General features: G+C 45.3%; 1 protein-coding gene across 6 annotated transcripts in view; it reads right to left on the reverse strand.

The window, feature by feature from the left end:
- LOC140904237 (uncharacterized) overlaps nt 1–23,197 on the reverse strand; it is a 36,087-nt gene that overhangs the window by 11,235 nt on the left and 1,655 nt on the right. For 4 of the 6 annotated variants that reach the window (XM_073326697.1, XM_073326696.1, XM_073326700.1 and 1 more), the window contains exons 2-3: nt 20,144–20,247; nt 276–392 (exon numbers count right to left, since the gene is read on the reverse strand). In XM_073326697.1, coding sequence (XP_073182798.1) covers nt 276–392; nt 20,144–20,171 — 145 coding nt within the window. In that variant the 5' untranslated portion in view covers nt 20,172–20,247. Of the gene's footprint in view, nt 1–275; nt 393–20,143; nt 20,248–23,197 lie in introns of those variants that run through there. The other 2 variants (XM_073326699.1, XM_073326705.1) reach the window with 2 other exon arrangements.

Here is a 23,197-nt window from a genome sequence, read left to right on the forward strand (position 1 = left end):
AGTGGGGAGGAGGGGATCAATTCTGCCTCCATATTCCATCCAGACACTCAGTGGGATCAATTCTGCCTCCACATTCCACCCAGACACTCAGTGGGATGGGGGGAAAGCTACTCCCTGGTGTCAGTCTGGGTGGGTAGGAAGCCATAAGTGAGATCTGCCCTGAAGTTCTGGCACCTGCTGGGGACAACCCTGAACTCAGAGAACTCCTAAGGTGTTTGTAGAGTATCACAGCTTTGGCCACTGACAGTGTTTGAATTAGTTTAATAATTCCTCACCTGTGAAGGCACTTCTCAGCATCTCTCTTTCCTCAGATCCCTGGAGATCTGGGACCCATGACTCTTTTCCTTGTTCCAGCTGGGACATCATGTCAGCTTTGGAAATTGCAAACCCTGCTGAAAAGAAATAAAACATAGCCTCTCTGGGACTGTCCCCTTTCATGTAGGCTCAGAGTCCTCCCAGGGCAAGCCCAACAGCTCCAGGCCTTCGGGTGGCAGCACCTGTTTTTCTCATCGTGGCTCTCCAGTGAGTCCAAATGATTTCAGACTCCTGGTAGTGACTTCATCTCTTTAGAAGGTGATGAAACCAGTAGGCATTTTCAGCAAAACCTGACAGCTTTTTTCAAAACGAGCTGGCATTTATTAGACAACTAGAATACAGGATTGAAGGGAGGGCCATCCTTAGGATTTACGGTGCCCTAGGTGGGATTATTAAACTGGTGCCCCATGCCCTACTTACTCTTAGCAACACAAACATAAGCTTACAGTATTGGAAAACTTGCCACATGCACTTCATTAAAAACAGTTTAACGTAATTAAGCACACTGTAATGCTGACGGACTATACTTGCACTCAAGAAGTAGTACTATAGAAAAAATTCTGATTTAATGACAGAATGATGCAAATAATATAAATTTTTTTAAATTTGTCAACATTTTACTGAAAATTTCTATGAAGAGGTATTGAAACAAGGATTTGTTTTTAATTAAAAGCAATCCTTCTGGCCTCTTTGGCTGCAAAATCAGTAATAATGCCATCATATGACAAAGACAAAGTGATGTCTTGTTCTATTGCAAGGATAGCAAGACCAGTCAAGCGTTCCTGACTCATTTAGAACTGAGATAGTTTTTAATGAGTTTTAGTTTTGAGAAAGTCAGTTCTCCTGATGCTACTGTTACAGGAATTGTCAGTAGAATGCGAGTGGCAATGTACACATTAGGATATATGTCAACAAGTTTGCTGGTATGAATAAACTGTACAATGTGGGTGGGAGGGATAGCTCAGTGGCTTGAGCATTGGCCTGCTAAACCTAGGGTTGTGAGTTCAATCCTTGAGGGGGGCCATTTAGGGATCTGGGGCAAAAATTGGGGATTGGTCCTGCTTCGAGCAGGGGGTTGGACTAGATGACCTCCTGAGGTCCCTTCCAACCCTGATATTCTATGATTCTATGTCCACCACTGATTTTGCATGTGGCAACATTGATGACAATGTACTCAATTCTTTGTACAGGTCAAGTCCATTTAAATCAAAACTATCACTGTGCTTCAGGAGGCTCTCTAGGTTCTTGCACTTTGTAATTTGCTGCTCTTATTTTCTTATTTCATTGAATTTAGTTATGTCATACAAAAATCCAAACTGTTCATGGTGTACTTGTAAGGTATTGAACCTTTCATCAACAGCAGATATTGCTTTATCCATCACAACATTAAAAACTTCAACCTCAAATTTCTTTTCTGGATCATCTATGGGCTCATCTGCTCCTTCATATTCCACTTGCCGTTTCTCCCTTGAAACTTGTGTCACATTCAGACATGGAAGTTTTGATTCTGCACCGAGGGAACTGTGCAAGCTCTCTTGCTGTAACCTGTGCTTCTTTGAGTTCATTTTCTCTGTATTTCACTAAAAAGTCTTGTGTGTTGTTTAGTAAGGTAAGTGTTGAATCAAGCTGCATCATTGGACTCTACATTATTTTGCTTACACTTGCGATTTTAACAAGAATGTCATACCAGATTACAACAGATGTTAGAAACTTGAAGCTGGATATTTCAGAGGCCAATGACTGTGTTTCACTTTTAGCTTTTGGATCTCTGGCTTCTTCCGAAATAGCAACCAGTGCTTCGTAAACTTCCTCAGATTGATATCTCAACGTTTTTGCATTCTGCTTTCCCAGCATGTCTCAGATAGAGGGTTAACGGTAATACCATTGACATGTGCTTTGAATATTTGTCATCATTGAGTGGAAGCTGAAAAGAGCACATAAATGCGTTGCAGCAAACCAAAAAAAGAAATAACTTCTACAGAAGACTTGGCCATATCACACAAAATCAAATTAAGGCTGTGGCGTGCACACAGAACAAAAAAGTCTTGTGGATTTTCTGCCAGCAATCTAGCTTGCATGCCAGAAATGCTTCCTCTCATATTGGCACCATTATCATAGCCTTGTCCTCTAATATTCATTACGGACAATCCCATTCATTTTAGTTCATCAAGGAGAGCTTGAAGAAGTCCAAAACCTGTTGTGTCCTCTACTTCTAAAAATTTGGTAAACGGTTCCTTAACTAAAAAGAAAAGGAGTCCTTGTGGCACCTTAGAGACTAGCAAATTTATATGAACATAAGCTTTCGTGAGCTACAGCTCACTTCATCGGATGCATTAACTGTAATCTGTGCTGAATCACTAATGTGACAAATCTCACTAGTAGACAAATCTCACTACTAACGACATCTGTTCTTGATGACTTATGTCCAGAGTGTAATCTAGAATTATGGCAAAATATTTTGCCAAAGTAATCAATGAAACAATTTTGTCTTTCACTTTATCACACATTAGCATGATCAGTTCATTTTGAATTCTTGGTCCCAAATAGTGGTCATGTATTTCATTTTCAGTCACTTTTTGGAGATGTTCACTCATCACTGTGTCAAATTTTTCCAGCAGTTGTACAAGGTCCCCAAAATTGTCATTTTGGGGCTGGAATAATTTCTCAACCCTTCCTCTAAAAGTAAGATGGTTTGTTGATAGATATTCAACAATAGATCATAGACATTCAAGAGCACGATGCCAATGCTATTTCTTGGACTCCAGCAATCTTTGATTTAGGGCATCAAGAGTTGTCTGATTTTTTAACCTTACACTCAGATCACACCACTTGAGCATACTTTCAATGTGGTGTTGTGCGTTTTCATGTTGCAGTAACGTGTGACTAAGATTTTTCCAATCATTAATACCCATGGTTGCGATCTTAAAATAGCAACTATTGAAAATCTTTCATGGGAAACAAAATGCAGCATCCTTGCATTTAGAGTACACAAGCCACCATCTGTTGACAATTTCACCATTAGAAAGTCTTTTGTAGTAATTGTTTTCTGTGAATTTCCTACCTCTAATGTCTTTAGGATATTCAAGACCTTTTATTCTCACAGGGCCTTTCTCAAGTATAACGGCATGTAATTCGTTGTTTAAAGATTGCGGCCATGCGCCAATGTCATCTATATCCCATGCTAGTACAGTTTCAACTGTTGTAATTTCTTGTTTTGTGTCTTCATCTGTTTCAAATGATTGTTCTGTGTGTTGTTGCATTTCTTGAGCTTCGTCTGCATAAAAATTTTCTTTGGCAGTTACCTGATGATCTTGATCAACTTCATTGTTTTCATGACATACAAACTTAAGTATAGAACCCTTCTGTGCTTGTACAGCTAATCCTATTTCATCTTTCTGTTTTCTTTTTTGTGACCCCGAAAGTTGTTTTCGATACGACATAACTTTTTTAGAGAAATAACTGTTTAAATTATTGTCAGATTATCGGAAATATTATTTAAAATAACTAATACAGGGTAGCGGTGAGCCTGTGACCTTGAGCTAGTGTGAAGACACCCCACAAGGTGCTCCACCCTGACTGAGACACGGCAGAGTTGGAAACCCGTGTCATTTTTACAAAGCCACTTTTTAGTTTTAAATGTACGGTGGACGTCAGTCTGAATATTAGTTACAACTCTCTATCCACCTCATACTGTAACTAGATCAATGGCATTATCCAGTTTAATAAGCTGGGTTTCCAAGCAGTGAGAAAATATAACCCTAGTTTTATTTCTAGGTAAAGCACAAAGTGACCAAAATGAAGTCAGCACAGAACCATCGCATCTAGGTGAAGGCAGCACAGAAATGCTACCGGAGCCCCCTATTGTGCCTCGTCTTTGTTTGGAAAGACATTCGCAATAGCAGCACACTTGGGGCCCGGCCAGAAATACATGATCCATCCCCGCCTCTACAGTTCCATCGAAACTGGACATTTTCCCAGCTCTAGCATGATCTGCTGCACGGGTTCTTCACAAGGACATGTCCCTGGCCTTTTAAACTCACATTAACCGTGTATTTACTTTATGAAAGTTGGACAAACATTGCGAAAACGTAAGACATTGGCTGCCCAACCTCTGGGCTGGCAAAAGCTATCCTGACTCCCTGGGAAAAAATCAAGAGAATCTTGGTACAACATACGGTCACTCTATACACTAGTCAGGAGATGAGCATATTACAAAAAGAAAAGGAGGACTTGTGGCACCTTAGAGACTAACCAATTTATTTGAGCATAAGCTTTCGTGAGCTACAGCTCACTTCATCAGATGCATAAAGTGGAAAGTACAGTGAGGAGATTTCTCCTCACTGTATTTTCCACTGAATACATCCTCAAATAAATTGGTTAGTCTCTAAGGTGCCAAAAGTCCTCCTTTTCTTTTTGCGAATACAGACTAACACGGCTGCTGCTCTAAAACCGAGCATATTCCAGTTGTTGGAGGGCTCTATTTAGCAGTAACAGGGCTATAGGAAAGCCAGTCAGCATTGTTTGTTTCTCTGATGAAAACTGGCCCACTCCCTGCCCCAAACCAAACTTGTCACAAATCATAGAATCATAGAATATCAGGGTTGGAAGGGACACCTGAAGGTCATCTAGTCCAACCCCCTGCTCGAAGCAGGACCAATTCCTAGTTAAATCATCCCAGCCAGGGCTTTGTCAAGCCTGACCTTAAAAACCTCTAAGGAAGGAGATTCTACCACCTCCCTAGGTAACGCATTCCAGTGTTTCACCACCCTCTTAGTGAAAAAGTTTTTCCTAATATCCAATCTAAACCTCCCCCACTGCAACTTGAGACCATTACTCCTCGTTCTGTCATCTGCTACCATTGAGAACAGTCTAGACCATCCTCTTTGGAACCCCCTTTCAGGTAGTTGAAAGCAGCTATCAAATCCCCCCTCATTCTTCTCTTCTGCAGACTAAACTATCCCAGCTCCCTCAGCCTCTCCTCATAAGTCATGTGTTCTAGACCCCTAATCATTTTTGTTGCCCTTCGCTGGACTCTCTCCAATTTTTCCACATCCTTCTTGTAGTGTGGGGCCCAAAACTGGACACAGTACTCCAGATGAGGCCTCACCAATGTCGAATAGAGGGGAACGATCACGTCCCTCAATCTGCTCGCTATGCCCCTATTTATACATCCCAAAATGCCATTGGCCTTCTTGGCAACAAGGGCACACTGCTGACTCATATCCAGCTTCTCGTCCACTGTCACCCCTAGGTCCTTTTCCGCAGAACTGCTGCCTAGCCATTCGGTCCCTAGTCTGTAGCGGTGCATTGGATTCTTCCATCCTAAGTGCAGGACCCTGCACTTATCCTTATTGAACCTCATCAGATTTCTTTTGGCCCAATCCTCCAATTTGTCTAGGTCCTTCTGTATCCTATCCCTCCTCTCCAGCGTATCTACCACTCCTCCCAGTTTAATATCATCCGCAAATTTGCTGAGAGTGCAATCCACACCATCCTCCAGATCATTTATGAAGATATTGAACAAAACCGGCCCCAGGACCGACCCTTGGGGCACTCCACTTGATACCGGCTGCCAACTAGACATGGAGCCATTGATCACTACCCGTTGAGCCCGACAATCTAGCCAGCTTTCTACCCACCTTATAGTGCATTCATCCAGCCCATACTTCCTTAACTTGCTGACAAGAATACTGTGGGAGACCGTGTCAAAAGCTTTGCTAAAGTCAAGAAACAATACATCCACTGCTTTCCCTTCATCCACAGAACCAGTAATCTCATCATAAAAGGCGATTAGATTAGTCAGGCATGACCTTCCCTTGGTGAATCCATGCTGGCTGTTCCTGATCACTTTCCTCTCATGTAAGTGCTTCAGGATTGATTCTTTGAGGACCTGCTCCATGATTTTTCTAGGGACTGAGGTGAGGCTGACTGGCCTGTAGTTCCCTGGATCCTCCTTCTTCCCTTTTTTAAAGATTGGCACTACATTAGCCTTTTTCCAGTCATCCAGGACTTCCCCCGTTCGCCACGAGTTTTCAAAGATAATGACCAATGGCTCTGCAATCACAGCCGCCAATTCCTTCAGCACTCTCGGATGCAACTTGTCCGGCCCCATGGACTTGTGCACGTCCAGCTTTTCTAAATAGTCCCTAACCACCTCTATCTCCACAGAGGGCTGGCCATCTCTTCCCCATTTTGTGATGCCCAGCGCAGCAGTCTGGGAGCTGACCTTGTTAGTGAAGACAGAGGCAAAAAAAGCATTGAGTACATTAGCTTTTTCCACATCCTCTGTCACTAGGTTGCCTCCCTCATTCAGTAAGGGGCCCCCACTTTCCTTGGCTTTCTTCTTGTTGCCAACATACCTGAAGAAACCCTTCTTGTTACTCTTGACATCTCTTGCTAGCTGCAGCTCCAGGTGCGATTTGGCCCTCCTGATATCATTCCTACATGCCCGAGCAATATTTTTATACTCTTCCCTGGTCATATGTCCAACCTTCCACTTCTTGTAAGCTTCTTTTTTATGTTTAAGATCCGCTAGGATTTCACCATTAAGCCAAGCTGGTCGCCTGCCATATTTACTATTCTTTCGACTCATCGGGATGGTTTGTCCCTGTAACCTCAACAGGGATTCCTTGAAATACAGCCAGCTCTCCTGGACTCCTTTCCCCTTCAAGTTAGTCCGCCAGGGGATCCTGGCCATCCGTTCCCTGAGGGAGTCGAAGTCTGCTTTCCTGAAGTCCAGGGTCCGTATCCTGCTGCTTACCTTTCTTCCCTGCGTCAGGATCCTGAACTCAACCAACTCATGGTCACTGCCTCCCAGATTCCCATCCACTTTTGCTTCCCCCACTAATTCTACCCGGTTTGTGAGCAGCAGGTCAAGAAAAGCGCCCCCCCAGTTGGCTCCTCTAGCACTTGCGCCAGGAAATTGTCCCCTACGCTTTCCAAAAACTTCCTGGATTGTCTATGCACCGCTGTATTGCTCTCCCAGCAGATATCAGGAAAATTAAAGTCACCCATGAGAATCAGGGCATGCGATCTAGTAGCTTCCGTGAGCTGCCGGAAGAAAGCCTCATCTACCTCATCCCCCTGGTCCGGTGGTCTATAGCAGACTCCCACCACTACATCACTCTTGTTGCACACACTTCTAAACTGAATCCAGAGACACTCAGGTTTTTCTACAGTTTCGTACCGGAGCTCTGAGCAGTCATACTGCTCCCTTACATACAGTGCTACTCCCCCACCTTTTCTGCCCTGCCTGTCCTTCCTGAACAGTTTATAACCATCCATGACAGTACTCCAGTCATGTGAGTTATCCCACCAAGTCTCTGTTATTCCGATCACGTCATAGTTCTTTGACATCACCAGGACCTCCAGATGATTGTCAACAACTTAATTTTCTGTTTTTGGCTAAGATAGTGATTTAAAAAAAATATTGAAATTGGGTTCAGGATTGTTAGCAAGCATTTTTGGCAAAGTTGTTAAATGACAATCTAAATGGCAACACAGTACTGCTTTCATGCTTGGCTCCGACAGCTGCAGTAGAGGAGGAGATAGGTGGAAAGCTGCAGGACCCCATAATCCACCTCTTGGGGTGCAGAGTGGCCACAGCAGCAGCAAGCCCTCAGGTCTGATCACGTGCCAATCGGCGCCACCACCAGCCGAACGGACCATGGTGAAGTTAGCCCAGCTTCTGATCTCAGGGACGGGGCACCCACGGAGCCACAGCAGCTCATCCTGCCCTGCACAGCTCCCCCCGGATGAGCTGGATCGCTGCCAGCCTGGGGGAGAGACACGCTCCCCAGCTAGGGTGACCAGATGTCCTGATTTTATAGGGCCAGTCCCGATATTTGGGGCTCTTTCTTGTATAGGCACCAATTACCCCCCACCTAGGGTGACCAGACAGCAAGTGTGAGAAATCAGGACTGGGGTGGGTGGGTAATAGGAGCCTATATAAGAAAAAGACCCCAAAATTGGGATTGTCCCTATAAAAGTGGGACATCTGGTCACCCTATCCCAACCTCCTGTCCTGATTGTTCACACATGCTATCTGGTCGCCCTCTCCCTAGCCCAGCCAGCTGTGTGTGACCATGTTCCAGTCCAGCCCTTGCTGGGTGGGCTGGCTGCTGAGAAAGGGAGAGAAAGTGAGTCACTTTCAGTTTCACTTCCTCCGCACGCAGCCAGCCAGCTCCCCCGAGAAGTTTTACCCAACGAAGCCCTGCCAGAGGGGAGAGGGGAGAGCGGGGTGCTCCGGGGGGAGGAGACGGGGGAGAGAGGGGTGCTCCGTGGGGGGGAGAATGCACGTTGGGGGGGCAACAAAGGATACGGCTGGAGCCGCCCAGCTTGCCTCACCTCACGCCGGGGGAGAGAGTCACACTCACAGGTGAGTTCCTTCACCCACCCCTTCCCAGAGACCCCAGCAGCCCGTCCCTTCCCTCAGACTGTGATGCAGGCAGCACATTCAGCTCTCTCCAGGACCCAACCCTGCTCTTCCATGCTCCACTGCTTCCCGTCTGTCCCAGCTCCTGGCTGAGTGGTGCCCCAGACATACAGGTGCCCTACGCAGCTGCCTGTGGCTAAGGATGGCCGTGATTGAAGGATCCTCAGGTTAGCCTGATAAAGCAAAACTTAACTTTAAGTTCATGTCGGCAAAGTCATCTGCCCAGCTTTTCCAAAAACTCCTCAATTGCATCTCTGTTTCTTTCTCCCTGGGCAGTAGCAAACTTAAAGCACAGCCTGTTTATAGCCCAGTCCCTCTGTCCCAAGTTGCAGTCCTGCTGTGTTCCCATGGTCTGTTTCCCTTGGCTCACAGTCATTACAGTGTCCAGTCTGTCTGTCTTCCATTGTTTCTCCAGGGCACTCTTGTCCTATGTGGACAATTCCTGACAGAGTACCCATGCCAAACGAGACGGACCTACCTTTCTCCAATAGCCATTACTTCCCCTGTCGCACGGAAGGAATTAACTTCTTCACACTCAGTGGGTAACAAAGCAAAATGTGAGGGGAAGCTGAGTCATACATATTTTTTAAGAAAGAAAGAATGAAAGAAAGAGGGCATAAATGATCAAAGCAAAGGGCTAGGATAATGGATCACAAAATCATAAAATATAGGACTGGAAAGGACCTCAAGAGGTTATCAAGTCCATCCCCCTGCCCTGAGACAGGATCAAACATAAGTATACCATTCATGACAGGTGTTTATCTAATGTGTTGTTAAAAACCTCCAATGAGGGGGATTCCACAACCTCTCTTGGTAACCTATTCCAGAACTTACCTATTCTGATAGTTAGAAACTGTCTCCTAATATCCAATCTAAATTTCCTTTGCTGCAGATCAAGCCAATCACTTCTTCTCTGACCATCAGTGAACATGGAAAACAATTGATCTCCACCCTCTTTGTAACAGCCCTCTTCTTATCTGAAGACTGTTCTCAGCCCCCCCCCCCCCTTCAGTCTTTTGTCAACACTAAACTTGCCCAATTCCTTCAACCTTTCCTCAAAGGTCATGACTGAGGATAAGGAGGTAGTTTTTTACTTCTGAATGTAGATGAGCAGAGCAAGGTTGCATTTGTCAAGGCCAGAGAAAAGGATTTTGCAGTAACTGAGGCTACGTCTACACTTGAAACTTCAAAGTGTAGGTGTGGTCACACGCAAAAGCTGGGAAAGAACTCTCCCAGAGCTCCTGGTAATCAATCTCCATGAAGGGAATAGATCCAAGCGCTCGGAGCCTGTCCACAGTAGTGCTTTAATGTGCTCAAATTTGCTGCAAGTTAGAGCGCTATAAAATGTAAGTGTAGACAAGCCCTTAGAAAGGAGATTATGAGAGCCCAAAGAAGAGTTTTAGCTCTGTGGATGCATAGGAAAGGCTGTTGTCAAGCTGTCTGGAGTGGCTCGCAGATGTGGTGTTACAAACCAGTGCACAAACCCCAAACAGGTTGTTTGCGGGGTGACATGATAGAGGCAGCAGGTTTAAAAAAAAAAAAAAAAGGAAGTATTTCTTCACACAATGCACAGTCAACTTGTGAAACTCCTTGCCAGAGGGTGGTGTGAAGGCCAGAACTATAACAGGGATCAAAAAAGAACTAGAGAACTTCATGGAGGTTAGGTCCATCAATGGCTATTAGCCAGGATGGGCAGGGATGGTGCCCCTAGCCTCTGTTTGCCAGAGACTGGGAGAGAGTGACAGGGAATGGATCACTTGATGATTACTTGTTCTGTTCAATCCCTCTTAAGCACCTGGCACTGGCCACTGTTGGAAGACAGTACACTGGGCTAGATGGACCTTTGGTCTGACCCAGTATGGCCGTTCTTATCTTCTTATGTTCTATAATTAGATGTCACCAACTGGCTATCAAGTGTGTACTCCTCAAGCACTGTGATAGATGGTCCTTTACACTAAAAATCACAACAATACTCTTTTGATGTTATCTGATTAAAATATGACCATATAGACCATTATTGCAACCACTATTATTTGCAACAAATCTTGTACAAAATGTGGCATGTAAGAAGTCTATGGAAAGGTTATGATTTGCTGATTATGATTATGCTATCTGCATGCATGCATCATTTTTGTATTTTAAGTTATAAGTATTGGCTCTATACCTGGATTTCAAATGTTTGCTTCTCTGGTAACAGAATATCAGGGTTGGAAGGGACCTCAGGAGGTCATCTAGTCCAACCCCCTGCTCACAGGAGGACCAATCCCCAATTTTTGCCCCAGATCCCTAGTGGCCCCCTCAAGGATTGAGCTCACAACTTTTGGTTTGACAGGCCAATACTCAAACCACCGAGCTATCCCTCCATGCTCCGACAAGGTAGTTAGCCAGCACATCTTGGAGGGACTCTTCAATTGAGTGGCCCATCTAAAGAACATTTAACTGACAATGAATCATGGGAGATGTCTATTACACTTAATGAAATTTCCTACTCTGACTAGGCAAAATGCATGGACATGGGATTTGTCCATGTGACTCTAATCACCATCTTGTTACTGTACTTTTCCACAGTAAGAACAGTGGGTTCTCTCTGCATGGCAGAATCATAGAATATCAGGGTTGGAAGGGACCTCAGGAGGTCATCTAGTCCAACCCCCTGCTCAAAGCAGGACCAACCCCCAATTTTTACCCCAGATCCCTAAATGGCCCCCTCAAGGATTGAGCTCACAACCCTGGGGTTAGCAGGCCAATGCTCAAACCACTGAGCTATTCCTTCCCCCCCACCCCCCCTAAGATATAAAAGGCCTTGGAAAGTCCTCTATTTTGCCTCTATCCTGCTCAAGCCTCTTTTCTGCTCTAGCTTCTGAACTATGGACTTATATGAATGGGAGCATTCTAACCAATGGACTGAGGACCTAATCTAACCAATGATTGGGATGCAATCAGAGATATATCAAGTCAGCAGTTTATTCCATCACTGCTACAAGCCTGAACCAATAACTTTGTAATTATTGTATGTATTTGATTCCTTTATAGAATTTTAACTCTCACTTTTCTTTCTCTTTCTTTCTTTCTTTCTATGAATAAACCTTTAGATTTTAGATACTAAAGGATTGGCATCAGTGTGATTTTTGGGTAAGATTGGAGTTATATATTGACCTGGGTGTGTGGCTGGTCCTTTGGAATCAGAAGAACCTTTTATTTAAAGAGATTGGTTTTAAAGACCCACTCATCTCTAAGCCTAGTGTTTTCAGTGGTAATACAAGGACTGGAATGCCTAAGAAAACTGCTTTTATGACTTCTTGTTAGGTAGTGTGGTGAAACAGAAGTTTACTTTTGTTTCTGGTTTTATATATCCTATTGAGGGTTAGCCACCAGTCTTGGTGTGTATCTGCCTTATTTCTCAGCAGTTCGTCCTGTGTTTGGCATTCTCAGTTGTGGCCCACTGAGGCACGGTTACAATTCTGGTTACTCCCAGTCCCATAGGACCAGTCACTTTCCCTCTGTCGATTGTACCTTAGACCTCTCATCAATGACAATGATTGTAGCCAATCCTATATTAAACTAACTAAAGATGTATTAACTGATAAATAACTGGAAATAAGAAAGCTCTTTATAAGGTTAACGCAGGTAAATGTAACACACACAAATGAGTTACACAGTCTTAGTTTTCAAAAGGTAATAGATGCTGCTGAAGTATCCAAGCTCTGTATCTCATTTAGGGCTAACCCAAGCTAAGCAGTTTGGGGCCCCCTTGCTTAAGTTTAGAAATCTTGCCCTCTCCAAGTTGCATAGTGATTTTTATTCTTTTCCCCCTGAGTTCATAGTGTGATGGGACTGAGGTTTTGTGAACGTCCCCTCTTCATTTGGTGGGAGGGGACAAGGAGCAATCAACAAAGTCTTTTCTTTGCTGATGTTCCACCATGGTTTGCCTCATGTCTCTAGGCCTTCTTTGTTGGGCAGGCAATGACATCTCTTGTGGTAAACCAGTAGTTCACATTTGGTAATGCTGCTTTCCTGACTGTGTGTGTTTCCAGTTTCATAACAAACACTTTTATAGTTACAAAGCAAACACTTAGCTATCACCTTATAGCATGGGATACAGAGATAATAAGTGAGATTAATGCATGCAGCAACTCACAAGGATTTCATAAAGTCTAAAAACTAAATGCATCTTTATAAATCTAACACCTATTTTAACAATGCTAACACACAGGTGAGCCCGACTTGGTTTCCATCTATGCATTTGACAGTGTTCAGTGAGGCCTAGGGGACATATAGCCTGGATGGGAGGACCTAGAGAGATCTGTGTCAAAGAAGTAGTCCAATTCACGGGCCTGAGTGATGCTGTCTGCAGTGATAGAGAAAGAAGACGGGGGCGGGGGGGGGTGTGGTTTGGGGAAAATATTAAGAGCTGTTTTAGACAGTTTAGCTATTAAGCTTGAGTTGAAGGATAGACATCCTTGAGGAGATGTCAGAGAGCCAAGCTGAGATTTCGGTTTGGACAGGAGGCAGGTCTGGAGCAGAGACGTAGACCTGTGAGTCATGAGCATAGACCTGGTAGTTCAATTTGTGTTTGCAGATGAGATTGTGCAGAGGAAGAAGAGAGGGGAACCAAGGTCAGAGTCCTGTGGAACCCAAATGGAAACTTGGAGTGAGGAGGAGGAGAACTCTTCACACAACACACGAATGGAGTGATTACAGAAGGAAGAGAATATGTCCCATGGACCTCTTGATGCCAGCTGACCCAGGCCAGAAGGATGCCTAATGTTTCACAGGAATCCAGGTACATAACATATTACCTCACCAAAGGTTGGCATGTAAGGTCTCTACTGAGACCAGTAGTCCACTGGTTCTCATAATCATTGAGAAATGTATGTAAAGAGGACATTTAAGTAGTTATGTATCTATACTGGAAATTATGTTCATAAGGCCTCATACAGGTTCCTTTCAAGCAGCAGGTAACAGACCTTTCTCTTTCTGTCTGGCCACGTGCATACCGGGCACTGTACATCGTACAACGGAGGCCTGTTTGTACATGCCACCAAACGCTACTTGAAGAGATTATGAAATCTTCAAGAGAGGAAAATTTACAGGGAAAAACAAAGAGCAGGATCATGTTATGAGTGAAGACAATAACATGTCGGGGGACAATTGGGCGTGCAGAGATACACCCTGCATCTTCAGCCACGGAGGTAAACTGACAATGTGACTTGTCCCATGAATGGAAGATCACAATCAACCCTATAAACTGCTGGAAGACCTTCACAGAAGCATTGGTCTATGACATATGCAAGGATCTAGTTATGTAAGCCTCGGTTCTAGGATGACTGTTTTGATTTTACTTGATGTGTAACCATTTGTTTCCCATACTTCTGATTGCTATTACTTGAATTGATACATTGTTAAATAAACTTTTTTACTTATGTTCCCTATAAACACATCTGAGTGATGTGTGTTAAGCGGCGCGGCGATCGAAGGCGGAACTGGTAAACTGGGGTGCACTGCTTCTTTGGGGGCAGTGAATCTGTGAATGTCCAGTGGAACGGGGGCTGGATGCTCCAGGGAGACTCTTGGGGGGCTCAGAGGTTGGAGTGTGTTGATCGCTGGCCTGTTGAGAGAAAACAGGTCCTGCCCTGGCTAAGAGGGGGCCTGGGTTGCCTGTGGCTGGTGGAGTCATGCAGCTGACACTCACACTGAAGGTGAGGTCCCTCACCACTCTGGGTACCCCTCAGGCAGCACCACGGAAGAGAACCAGGAGAGGACATCATTTCAAGACGAGGAGTCTGGTCGGGGCGTCACAAGGGCCTGACAGGCCGAGGAGGATGAAGGTGGAGTACTGAGTGTTGGCTCGAGACAAGTCATTAAAGACTTTAGTAGCAGTGAATCTCTGCCTCCCTGAAACCTTCCCTTCCCGCTCCCATGAGACCCTTCCTGCTCCCTAGAGGAACAGCTCTCCAATCCCTTCCCTTCCCGCCCCCCCTCCCACTACCCAATGTTTCCCAGTTCCACATAATCCGGCTCTTCCACCCAACCCTCCCCCACCTACAGCAACAGTGCTGGGCCCTCCACACTCTTTTCCCTGTTCCCGCTCTCCCACTCCCTCTGCCTACCCCAATACTTCTCCTCAGGAACTTCTGTCCTTGACTCCCTCCCTCCTCTTCCATCGACTGCATCCAGCCCTCCCTGATTCCCTCTAGTCCTAATCCTCCACGCTGCCCTCCCCCGTCTCCCACTGCTCTCAGCCCTCTGGAGTGCCATGTCAAGAACCAGGGCATGAGCAGGGCTGTCCAGTGTTTAGAGCCATAAGTGGTCAGGCCTGAGGGATGATGCCAAAGTTGGTAACCAGAGGCTAGAACCAGGCACCAGACAGCAGGATGAGGAGGCAGGGACCAGGAATAAGATGTGGTCTGTCTCAGCAACTGGTCACAGATCTGCCTTGTTGCACAGGTGATATCCCGGTACGATCCCCAGGCTTAAATAGTAGGTCTGGGTCATATCAGAGGTCATGGGAGGGGCTGCTGGTCATCTCTAGTGTGGGCAGCGCTTCCTGCAGTGATTGGGAATGGACCACAGGGGATGGATCACTTGGTGATTCCCTGTTCTGTTCATTCCCTCTGGAGCACCTGGCCTTGGCCACTGTCGGAAGACAGGACACTGGGCTAGACGGACCTTTGGTCTGACCCTATAGGACGGTTCTTTTGTTCATGTCTCCCAGGATGTGCATTGACAGGGGCTCTGCCAAGGCTATCTGGTGCTGGCACAGGAATGCCACCCCCTGGGACTCCGCAGACCCACATTTGTATTCCAGTAATTTTCACGCATCACCTTTTCCCAAGGATTTCTGAATAGCACTCGTACTGTCTCCTATCAGATGGGCCCCCCGACTGTCACACCCTCCATGCAATTGGGAAGTTATTACAGCCAAGCACCATCTCTACCATCGTTAAGATTCAGCATTATTTTCTGTTTAAAGAGCAACTATTGTAATTACTCTAAAATCCACGTTTGCTCGGAATCTTTTGAAATTTGCTGCTCATCATAGGGGTGAAGAGCAGATCTAGTGGTCCAAATATGGGGTGATTTTAGTCGATGGAGAGGTTCCTGAGATGCAGCCCTCCCTAAAAGCAGTTTTTGACACAATCACCTGGGTCTTATAACTATTTTTTCCACACAGCTGGGGCTGAAACAGGGGTTCTAATTGTCCCCCGTCTGATCTCAGTCACTTGGCATTTCTCAGCTACTGAAGGGCTGCCACTGCCTCTTTGGGGAAGCAACACTGAAAAAGTTAACTGCAGAGTTTGGAATTTCAGATTGGCATGAGCAAAAGTGAGGAGCCAAAAGAGATTGAAATGCACATGATGTGCACATGAAATGCAGCCAGACTAAGGCTCCTGGTAACAGCCAGAGGGTTTCCAGCAATCTCCTTTCACAGTAATTGTTTGGCACAAGAGAACATGCTGTGGCCATTGGAGTTGAGCGACACCCATGCATTTCAGTTTGATCCCTACCACTGATACATTTGTACATACTGTGTTGTGCATTTTTTTTGCATTCAGCAGGAGTTCCTCTTGGAAGTTTTGCCCTCTGATACCAAAATTTCTGGGTTCAGAGCAATATTTTAAAGTGCTCTAAAATCCGTGTAGACCCGGACCTGGTGTGCTCTTAAATGCTTTGCCAGGATAACTCTGCTGGTTCGAGGTGTGAAAAATCACTCCCCCTTACTGACATAGTTATGCTAGCAAAAGCTCTAGTGTAGACAGAGCTAGAGTAGCAAAAAGTCTATTAAAAACTCAAGAAAATTAAATGCCCATGAACTACACTAATGCAGAGCTAATGTTGCCCAGGGCTGACTCATGTCCTACCAGCATCTGGTCCGTGGCTGAACTTATATTTCTGAAAACTCGGAAATGAAGAGTTAAAGTATACTCCACCCATACAACGCACCGAGAACTCTGCCCCCTCCTGAACCCTGGAGTGGGCAATAGCTACTGGTAACAATTCAATAAGGGTGGTCCAAGGGTGGTCCAAACTACTCCAGGAAATGGAGGATTCTCCATCTCTTGAAGTCTTCAGGTCAAGACTGGATGCCTTTGTGGAAGATGATTTAGTCAAACACAAGGTATTCAACTCAATACAGCAGTAACTGGATGAAATTCTGTGGCCTGTGTTATACGGGAGATGAGATTAGATGACCTAATAGTCCCTCCTGGCCTGAATCTATAATACATACAAGGAAGGGCTAAGAGAACATGCCATTGTTTGTGTTCCACAGATGGGAATCCCAGCATTTCTCTGCATGCCCTCCAGCTGTGTGCACTGGGTCAGCTGTAATTGGATGATGGAGGGATTAGTTGGAGCAGCTGGGCAGAGCTGTGGTATGCAAAGAGGTGCGTGTGAAACTTGAGGGACCAAGTCTGCCTCATTTCCGTGATGAGTGTTTTGGATTGTGTCAGAGACGTTGCACAAGGGTACATTCTTATCATGGGGATTGTCAGCAGTCTGGTGGCATACATGCTAGTGAACTGCAGGGCTCAGTGAGGGGAAAGTGAAGGCAATGCCTCAGAAGGAACCGTCAGGGTGAAGGTAAAGGGGTGGTAACCTTTTGCAATTCTGAGATGGTCTGTGTGGATAAGACTCAGTGTTTGAGTGTCAGCCAGGTGTAGGTAGCTTCTGTTTGCTATGCCAGAGCTAAACCCAGATTTTACCTTATGAAAGAGAAGATATTAGACTTAATACACAGCCACCTCCTCGAAGGTCACCAGCCCCTGAAAGAGCAAGAGTCCAACACTCAGGACCTGCTGCCCCACTCACAGCCCCACTATTCGTGGGGGAGAGGAGACAATCAAATGGGAGCTCTGGGAGGCTCACAATCAGCAGAGTCCTATCCCCACACTGCTGAGAGCAGCCAGGAGGCATCAGGGTGAGGGGACAAAGATCCCAGCAGATCCATCACACTCCTACTAGCCACAAACTGATACAGGGACAGCCCCTTGGTAGGAATCCCAGCCCCTTCCCCATTGCCAGCAGCTGGATGTGATGGGATGAGTCATCTCCCTTAAGCTCCTCTGGTGGGTGCCCCCTTTCATATGTCATAACAGCCTCTGACTGGTAGGTCCATGCTCCAGCACTGGGGGTCTGGAAAGTTTTCACAAACCAGTCCAGAGGATTTGTTTCGTGTTAGACGCATTATGGAATTTCTATCCCCAGACCTTGTGAAATGTTGGGCAGTCTCCTGGATAAACCGTACTGAATTAAATTGCACCCTAGCAAATTAAGTTTAATATCTTTGGGGTTTATTATAGTAAAAATGCAATTGTTTATGTGCTTTTGTAAGATGGCGAGTAACTGTTCTAGAAAAGTTTCAGAGTAGCAGCTGTGTTAGTCTGTATTGGCAAAAAGAAAAGTGGGTGCCACAAGTCCTCCTTTTCTTTTTTCTAGAAAAGGTGACTAATGTAATCCTTGGGGAAATTTTAGGAACTTCAAAGGACTTTTTGAAAGCATGTAAACTGTTAGGCCTGGTCTACACTAAAAGGTGAGGTCGACCCCGTTACGTCTCTTGAGGCTATGAAAAATCCACACCCTTGCGCGACAGTTAAGCTGACCCCAATCCCCAGTGTAGACAGTGTGAGATCAGTGAAAGAAATCTTCCCTCAATCTAGCTACTGCCTCTCAGGGAGTTGGATTACCACCACCACGAGAATCAGGACAGGTACCATAGTAGTGTCTGCACCGAAGTGCTACAGAGGTTCTGCTGTAGCATCATGGATGTGGACAAGCCCCAGCTTGAGTAGGTTTCCCAGGAAATACTGGAGGCAATGGTCACAAATGACCCACTACTAAATGCATCCTTTTGAAGAGGTGCCTTGGGCAGAAACCCATTGTCTCACTGATTACCTCTTCATGGTCTCTTTAAAGGCCCAAACTGGATAAACAAGTGTCTCACAGATTCATGAATGTTCTTGTTCTCAGTATGAACTTGAAAACCCATGTGCAAGATCTGAAGGACTGTCACAGCCCATGCTGGAGTTGATGTATTCTCTAACGCGCTTATTATTAGCCACGTGCAGACTCTTTTAGTGTGTTTCTTACGATTTCTCTGTAATGCTTTCAACCTGAAGAATAAATATGCTTGCTTAGAAACTGACCATTCAAAATTAATCTCTGAAGAGAAAGCAAGTGTAACCCACACACCTCCAGGGTGTGGTGGTGTCTTATCTACTGGAACCGAGACCACTTAGAGAGAGAGTTAAATGAGTCTGCTCACAGGCAGCTGGCTTTTAGCTCATGCCGTAGAGGCTCAAGCACTAAGCTCCAGAGGTCCCTAGTTCAACCCCGCCCAGCAAAGAGTGGGGAGGAAAGTCTCTCCTGTTTACGAGCAAGCAGCTGGATCTCACCCTCACACAGCTGCCAGTCACAGAGGCAGGCACACTCAGCTTCAGCCAGCAGAGGAAACAAGGCCTGCTACAAGGGGGAGAGTGCAGAGAAAGAAAGGGAGGCAGACAGGTCTGGGATAACAAGGTGATGAAAGCCCTGCACCAGGCTGCCTCTAAGAAAACAGCCAAGACACTACAAGCCCAAAAATTCCTGGACCAGAGAGGAAATACAGGGGCGGTTGCCCTGAAGTGTGATAGGTCTGTTTCTAGAATCTAGGTCCCATGTTAAACACATCCCAGTAGATTTGTCACACCTTGTACCCCTCCCTTTCTCTACCCTGGGTATTTCCTGCCCCCTCCCACCTCCTGAGCATCCTCTGCAGAAGCTATAACCTCCTATGGATTTATTCCCCCTCTCTCTCCAGCAGAAACCCATCAGCAATTCCCTGATAATTTCTACCTGAACTGGCTCCGCTGTTCCCACCAAACATGTCCATGATTCTGTGCTGAGAAAACACTTGGTTGCTTTGTTACAGCGCAGACCTGGCCTCTCCCACCAAGACATTTTAAACCCCTGCCCAGTAACAAAATCTCTGAACAAAATGCTACAAAAGAGCAGACCCAAAGGAGTCACTTTGGGGGATTCCCCCTGATGTCCCCAGGGCAGAATGTCCCCCTCCCCCTTAAGCAGCAGGAAGGGGGAGCCAGAAGCTGGCTTTTCCTCACCTTGTCCACGGAAAAGTGATTCTGCCCAGGGATGCTGCAATAAGTGTGTCTGGGCAGGTTAGAGATCTGGGAAACTCCTTCCCTACTTATCTCTCCCACTGCCCCTTTCAAACTCTGTCCTCCTTCCCCGGTCCCCTCTCCCTCTCCTTCCTGTTGAGAGGGTCCCCTTTCCAGGTCGTTTGCTCTCCCATGACTGGTACACTCCTGCAATTGCTAATGGGAGGGGAGATTCTGTCTGTGCAGAGTCACTTTCATTCCCCTCTGCAGCACTTTCCCAAAGGTCTGTCTCAATTACCTGGAGTCTCTGGCTCAGGCGTTGACATTGGCAGAGTGTAGGGGTGTCTTAGGGGGCTAGCAACAGCTGGAGAAAGTCCTCACCTCAGCTGGGAACACAGGAAGCTGTAATGAAGGCATGACAAAGTGGGATTTTTTTGTAATATTTGTGTGAACCAAATGTGTGCCTCAGTTTCCCTTATGTCTTGCACTGCTACTTACTTGGGGGGAAAGGATGAAGTTTCCTTTTGGGGCAGACTAAGAGTAATAAGCATCTGGATGGAATGAAGAGTCATTAAGGAACTGGTTGAAACTGACCCAAGTCAACAAGGCAGGGCAGAGAGACAATGCAAGCTCATGGATTTCCTCACCTCACAGCTGGGAAGATGAGCAAAGACCCCAGCTTGAGAAAAGCAGATTGAGAGGTGGGGGGTGACTCTGTGACAGAAGGTCACTCTCCATTCCCACACAGATCCTGTTGGGGGAGAAGCAGCTGCTCAGCCCGGGGTCTGGTATAACAATGAAAGCACCTCCTCAAAGGGCCAGATGTGGATCTCATTCACTCCCATGCTAATCTGGAGTCACTCCTGGTCCTTCTGTGCAGTGATTCTGGATCAACACTGGTCTCAGTGAGACAAGAAACCTGGCTCAGGAAGGAGGAGACCAAAATCCCTTTAAACAGATGGAGGGTGGGGGTTAACCCCTCCTCCCCCTTTCCCTCCATCCCTCTTGATCCCCAGGATAAGGACTCGGGTTTCCCTCCAAAGTTCATGAAGTTTGTCATGCAGGAGAGAAGCAAAATCTGTGGTGATTTCATATCAGTGTTTGATAACTTTCTAGCCATTTATCACCAACCTCTGCTGGCCATTCACACAGGCAGAGGGAGCCCTGGGTGATGCTTCTTTAACAGAATAGAGGGCATGGAAGGACAACACATTTTAGACATTTCCATGCCCTGGTCACTGACACATAATGGCCACCATTGCTCCACCCCAGAGACGGCTGCATCTTGGTGCTGGGGGAAGCAAGCCCTGATGGAGAGCATTTGTCATGGGGTTTGGGGATCCTTCTGGTGAAAATGGTGAGGGGTTAACACAGTAGCAAGGAGATTCTCAGCCCCTTTGGGCACCGCCTGGGGCAGCAAGGAGCCAGTCACATGCAGAGCAGCCCCCGGAGGGGAATGAACCCCTTGTCCTGTGCCATCTGGGGACAGAGGTGGACTGGGGTTTGTGGGGCCCTGGGCTAGAACAAGTAGGGGCCCCTCCTCACCCCTTCCACCTGCAGTCCTCCCTGCCCCCCTACCCCAGCACTCCTGCTGGGGAAATGGGGTTGGGATGCCCATTTTTACAGGGGAGGGGGGCCTAATTGTCCAGGGCCCCGGGCACAGGCCCCATTGGACCAGTGGCTAAACCGCCACTGTCGGGGGAAAGGAAAGGGTCCAGCCAACTGTCCTGTTAGCAAGTGGGAGCACTAATCACAGGTCTCTGGCTTTGATGTGTATTAAACATGGGGTAAGCCTCTTTCATCAGCAAACATTTTAAAGGAAACAAACAGGAAATCAGAAGATTCTCTCATGAAGGGAAAGTTGATCATTGCAGAATTTAACCCCCTGCAGCCTCAAGTAAGGGGAAAGACTCAGGGCTACAGGTTCCCTCCAAAAAAGCAGAAGTTGACACAATTAAAAAAGGAGAACCCCCACAAATGCAAACGAATCAAACACGGATAATTACACAGAAAAATGAACAACCTGTGATCTGAGATCCATGTTCTGTAATGCAAGAGAGAAGTGTGGAAATCTGAGGGATTTTGGATCCATTTTCACAAATTAGAAAGGAAAATGGAAACGTGTGGAGGTTTCTATATCAGTAGTCTATAATCGAGAAAGAGGTAAAATCTGCGTGAATTTCTTATCAATATTTGATAAATAGAGAGAAAAGGGCAACATTTGCAAGGATTGTATATCACTGTCCAAGAATCTGAGAAAAGGGGAATAGCTGAGGAAATTGTAGCTGTGAAATAGTGTGGGAGCCAGGGAAAATTTTCAGGGCATATGAAATTAGTAATAGGTAGAGAAAAAGTGGGACAAAATTTTAAGGATTTTATAGGGCTGTCAATTAATCACAATTAACTCAAAACAAATTAGCTGGATTTAAAAAATTAATTGTGATTAATCACAGTTGTAAGTGCACTGTTAAACAATAATAGAATGCCAGTTTAAATTTATTATAAATATTTGTGGATTTTTTCTACATTTTCAAATATATTGATTTCAGTTACAAAGTGGACAGTGCTCACTTTACATTATTATTTTGATTGCAAATATTTGCACTGTAATAAAGATAAACAAAAGAAATAGTATTTTTCAATTCACCTCATACATGTACTGTCCTGCAATCTATTTGTGATGAAAGTGCAGCTTACAAATGTAGAATGTTTTGTTTTACATAACTGCACTCAAAAATAAAACAATGTAAAACTTTAGAGCCTCCAAGTCCACTCAGTCCTACTTCTTGTTCAGCCAATCGCTAAGACATTTTACATTATTTTTTACATTTATGAGGTCCTACCTGTAATTCCCCACCCTGCAATGCACTTTCACCAGAAAGAAATTTCACTACAGTATCTGCATGAGACGAATTGAAAAATACTATTTATTTTGCTTCTTTATTACAGTACAAATATTTGTAATAAAAACAATAATATAAAGTGAGCCCTGTGCACTTTGTAGTCTGTGTAGTAATTGAAACCAATAGTTTTGAAAATATAAAAAACAGCCAAAAATATTTAAACAAAGGGTATTCTATTATTGTTAACAGCGCGACTAAAACAGTGATTAATCATTATTTTTCAGTTGTACAATTAATCACAATTTTTTTTTAATCATTCAACCGCCCTATATTTTATATCAGTCTTTGGGAATTGGGGAGAAAATGGGTCAAAACTTAAATATTTGATTATACGAGAGGAAAAACACCAAGATCTGGGGGATTCTAGTCGTTAGCTAGAGGGGAAAATTGGTAAGGTTTGAAGGGATCACATAGGCATGGTTAATAAACTACCATCATCCGACCACCTC

Source organism: Lepidochelys kempii, chromosome 28 (genome assembly GCF_965140265.1).
Source record: "Lepidochelys kempii isolate rLepKem1 chromosome 28, rLepKem1.hap2, whole genome shotgun sequence".
In the NCBI taxonomy this organism is placed as follows: Eukaryota; Metazoa; Chordata; order Testudines; family Cheloniidae; genus Lepidochelys; species Lepidochelys kempii.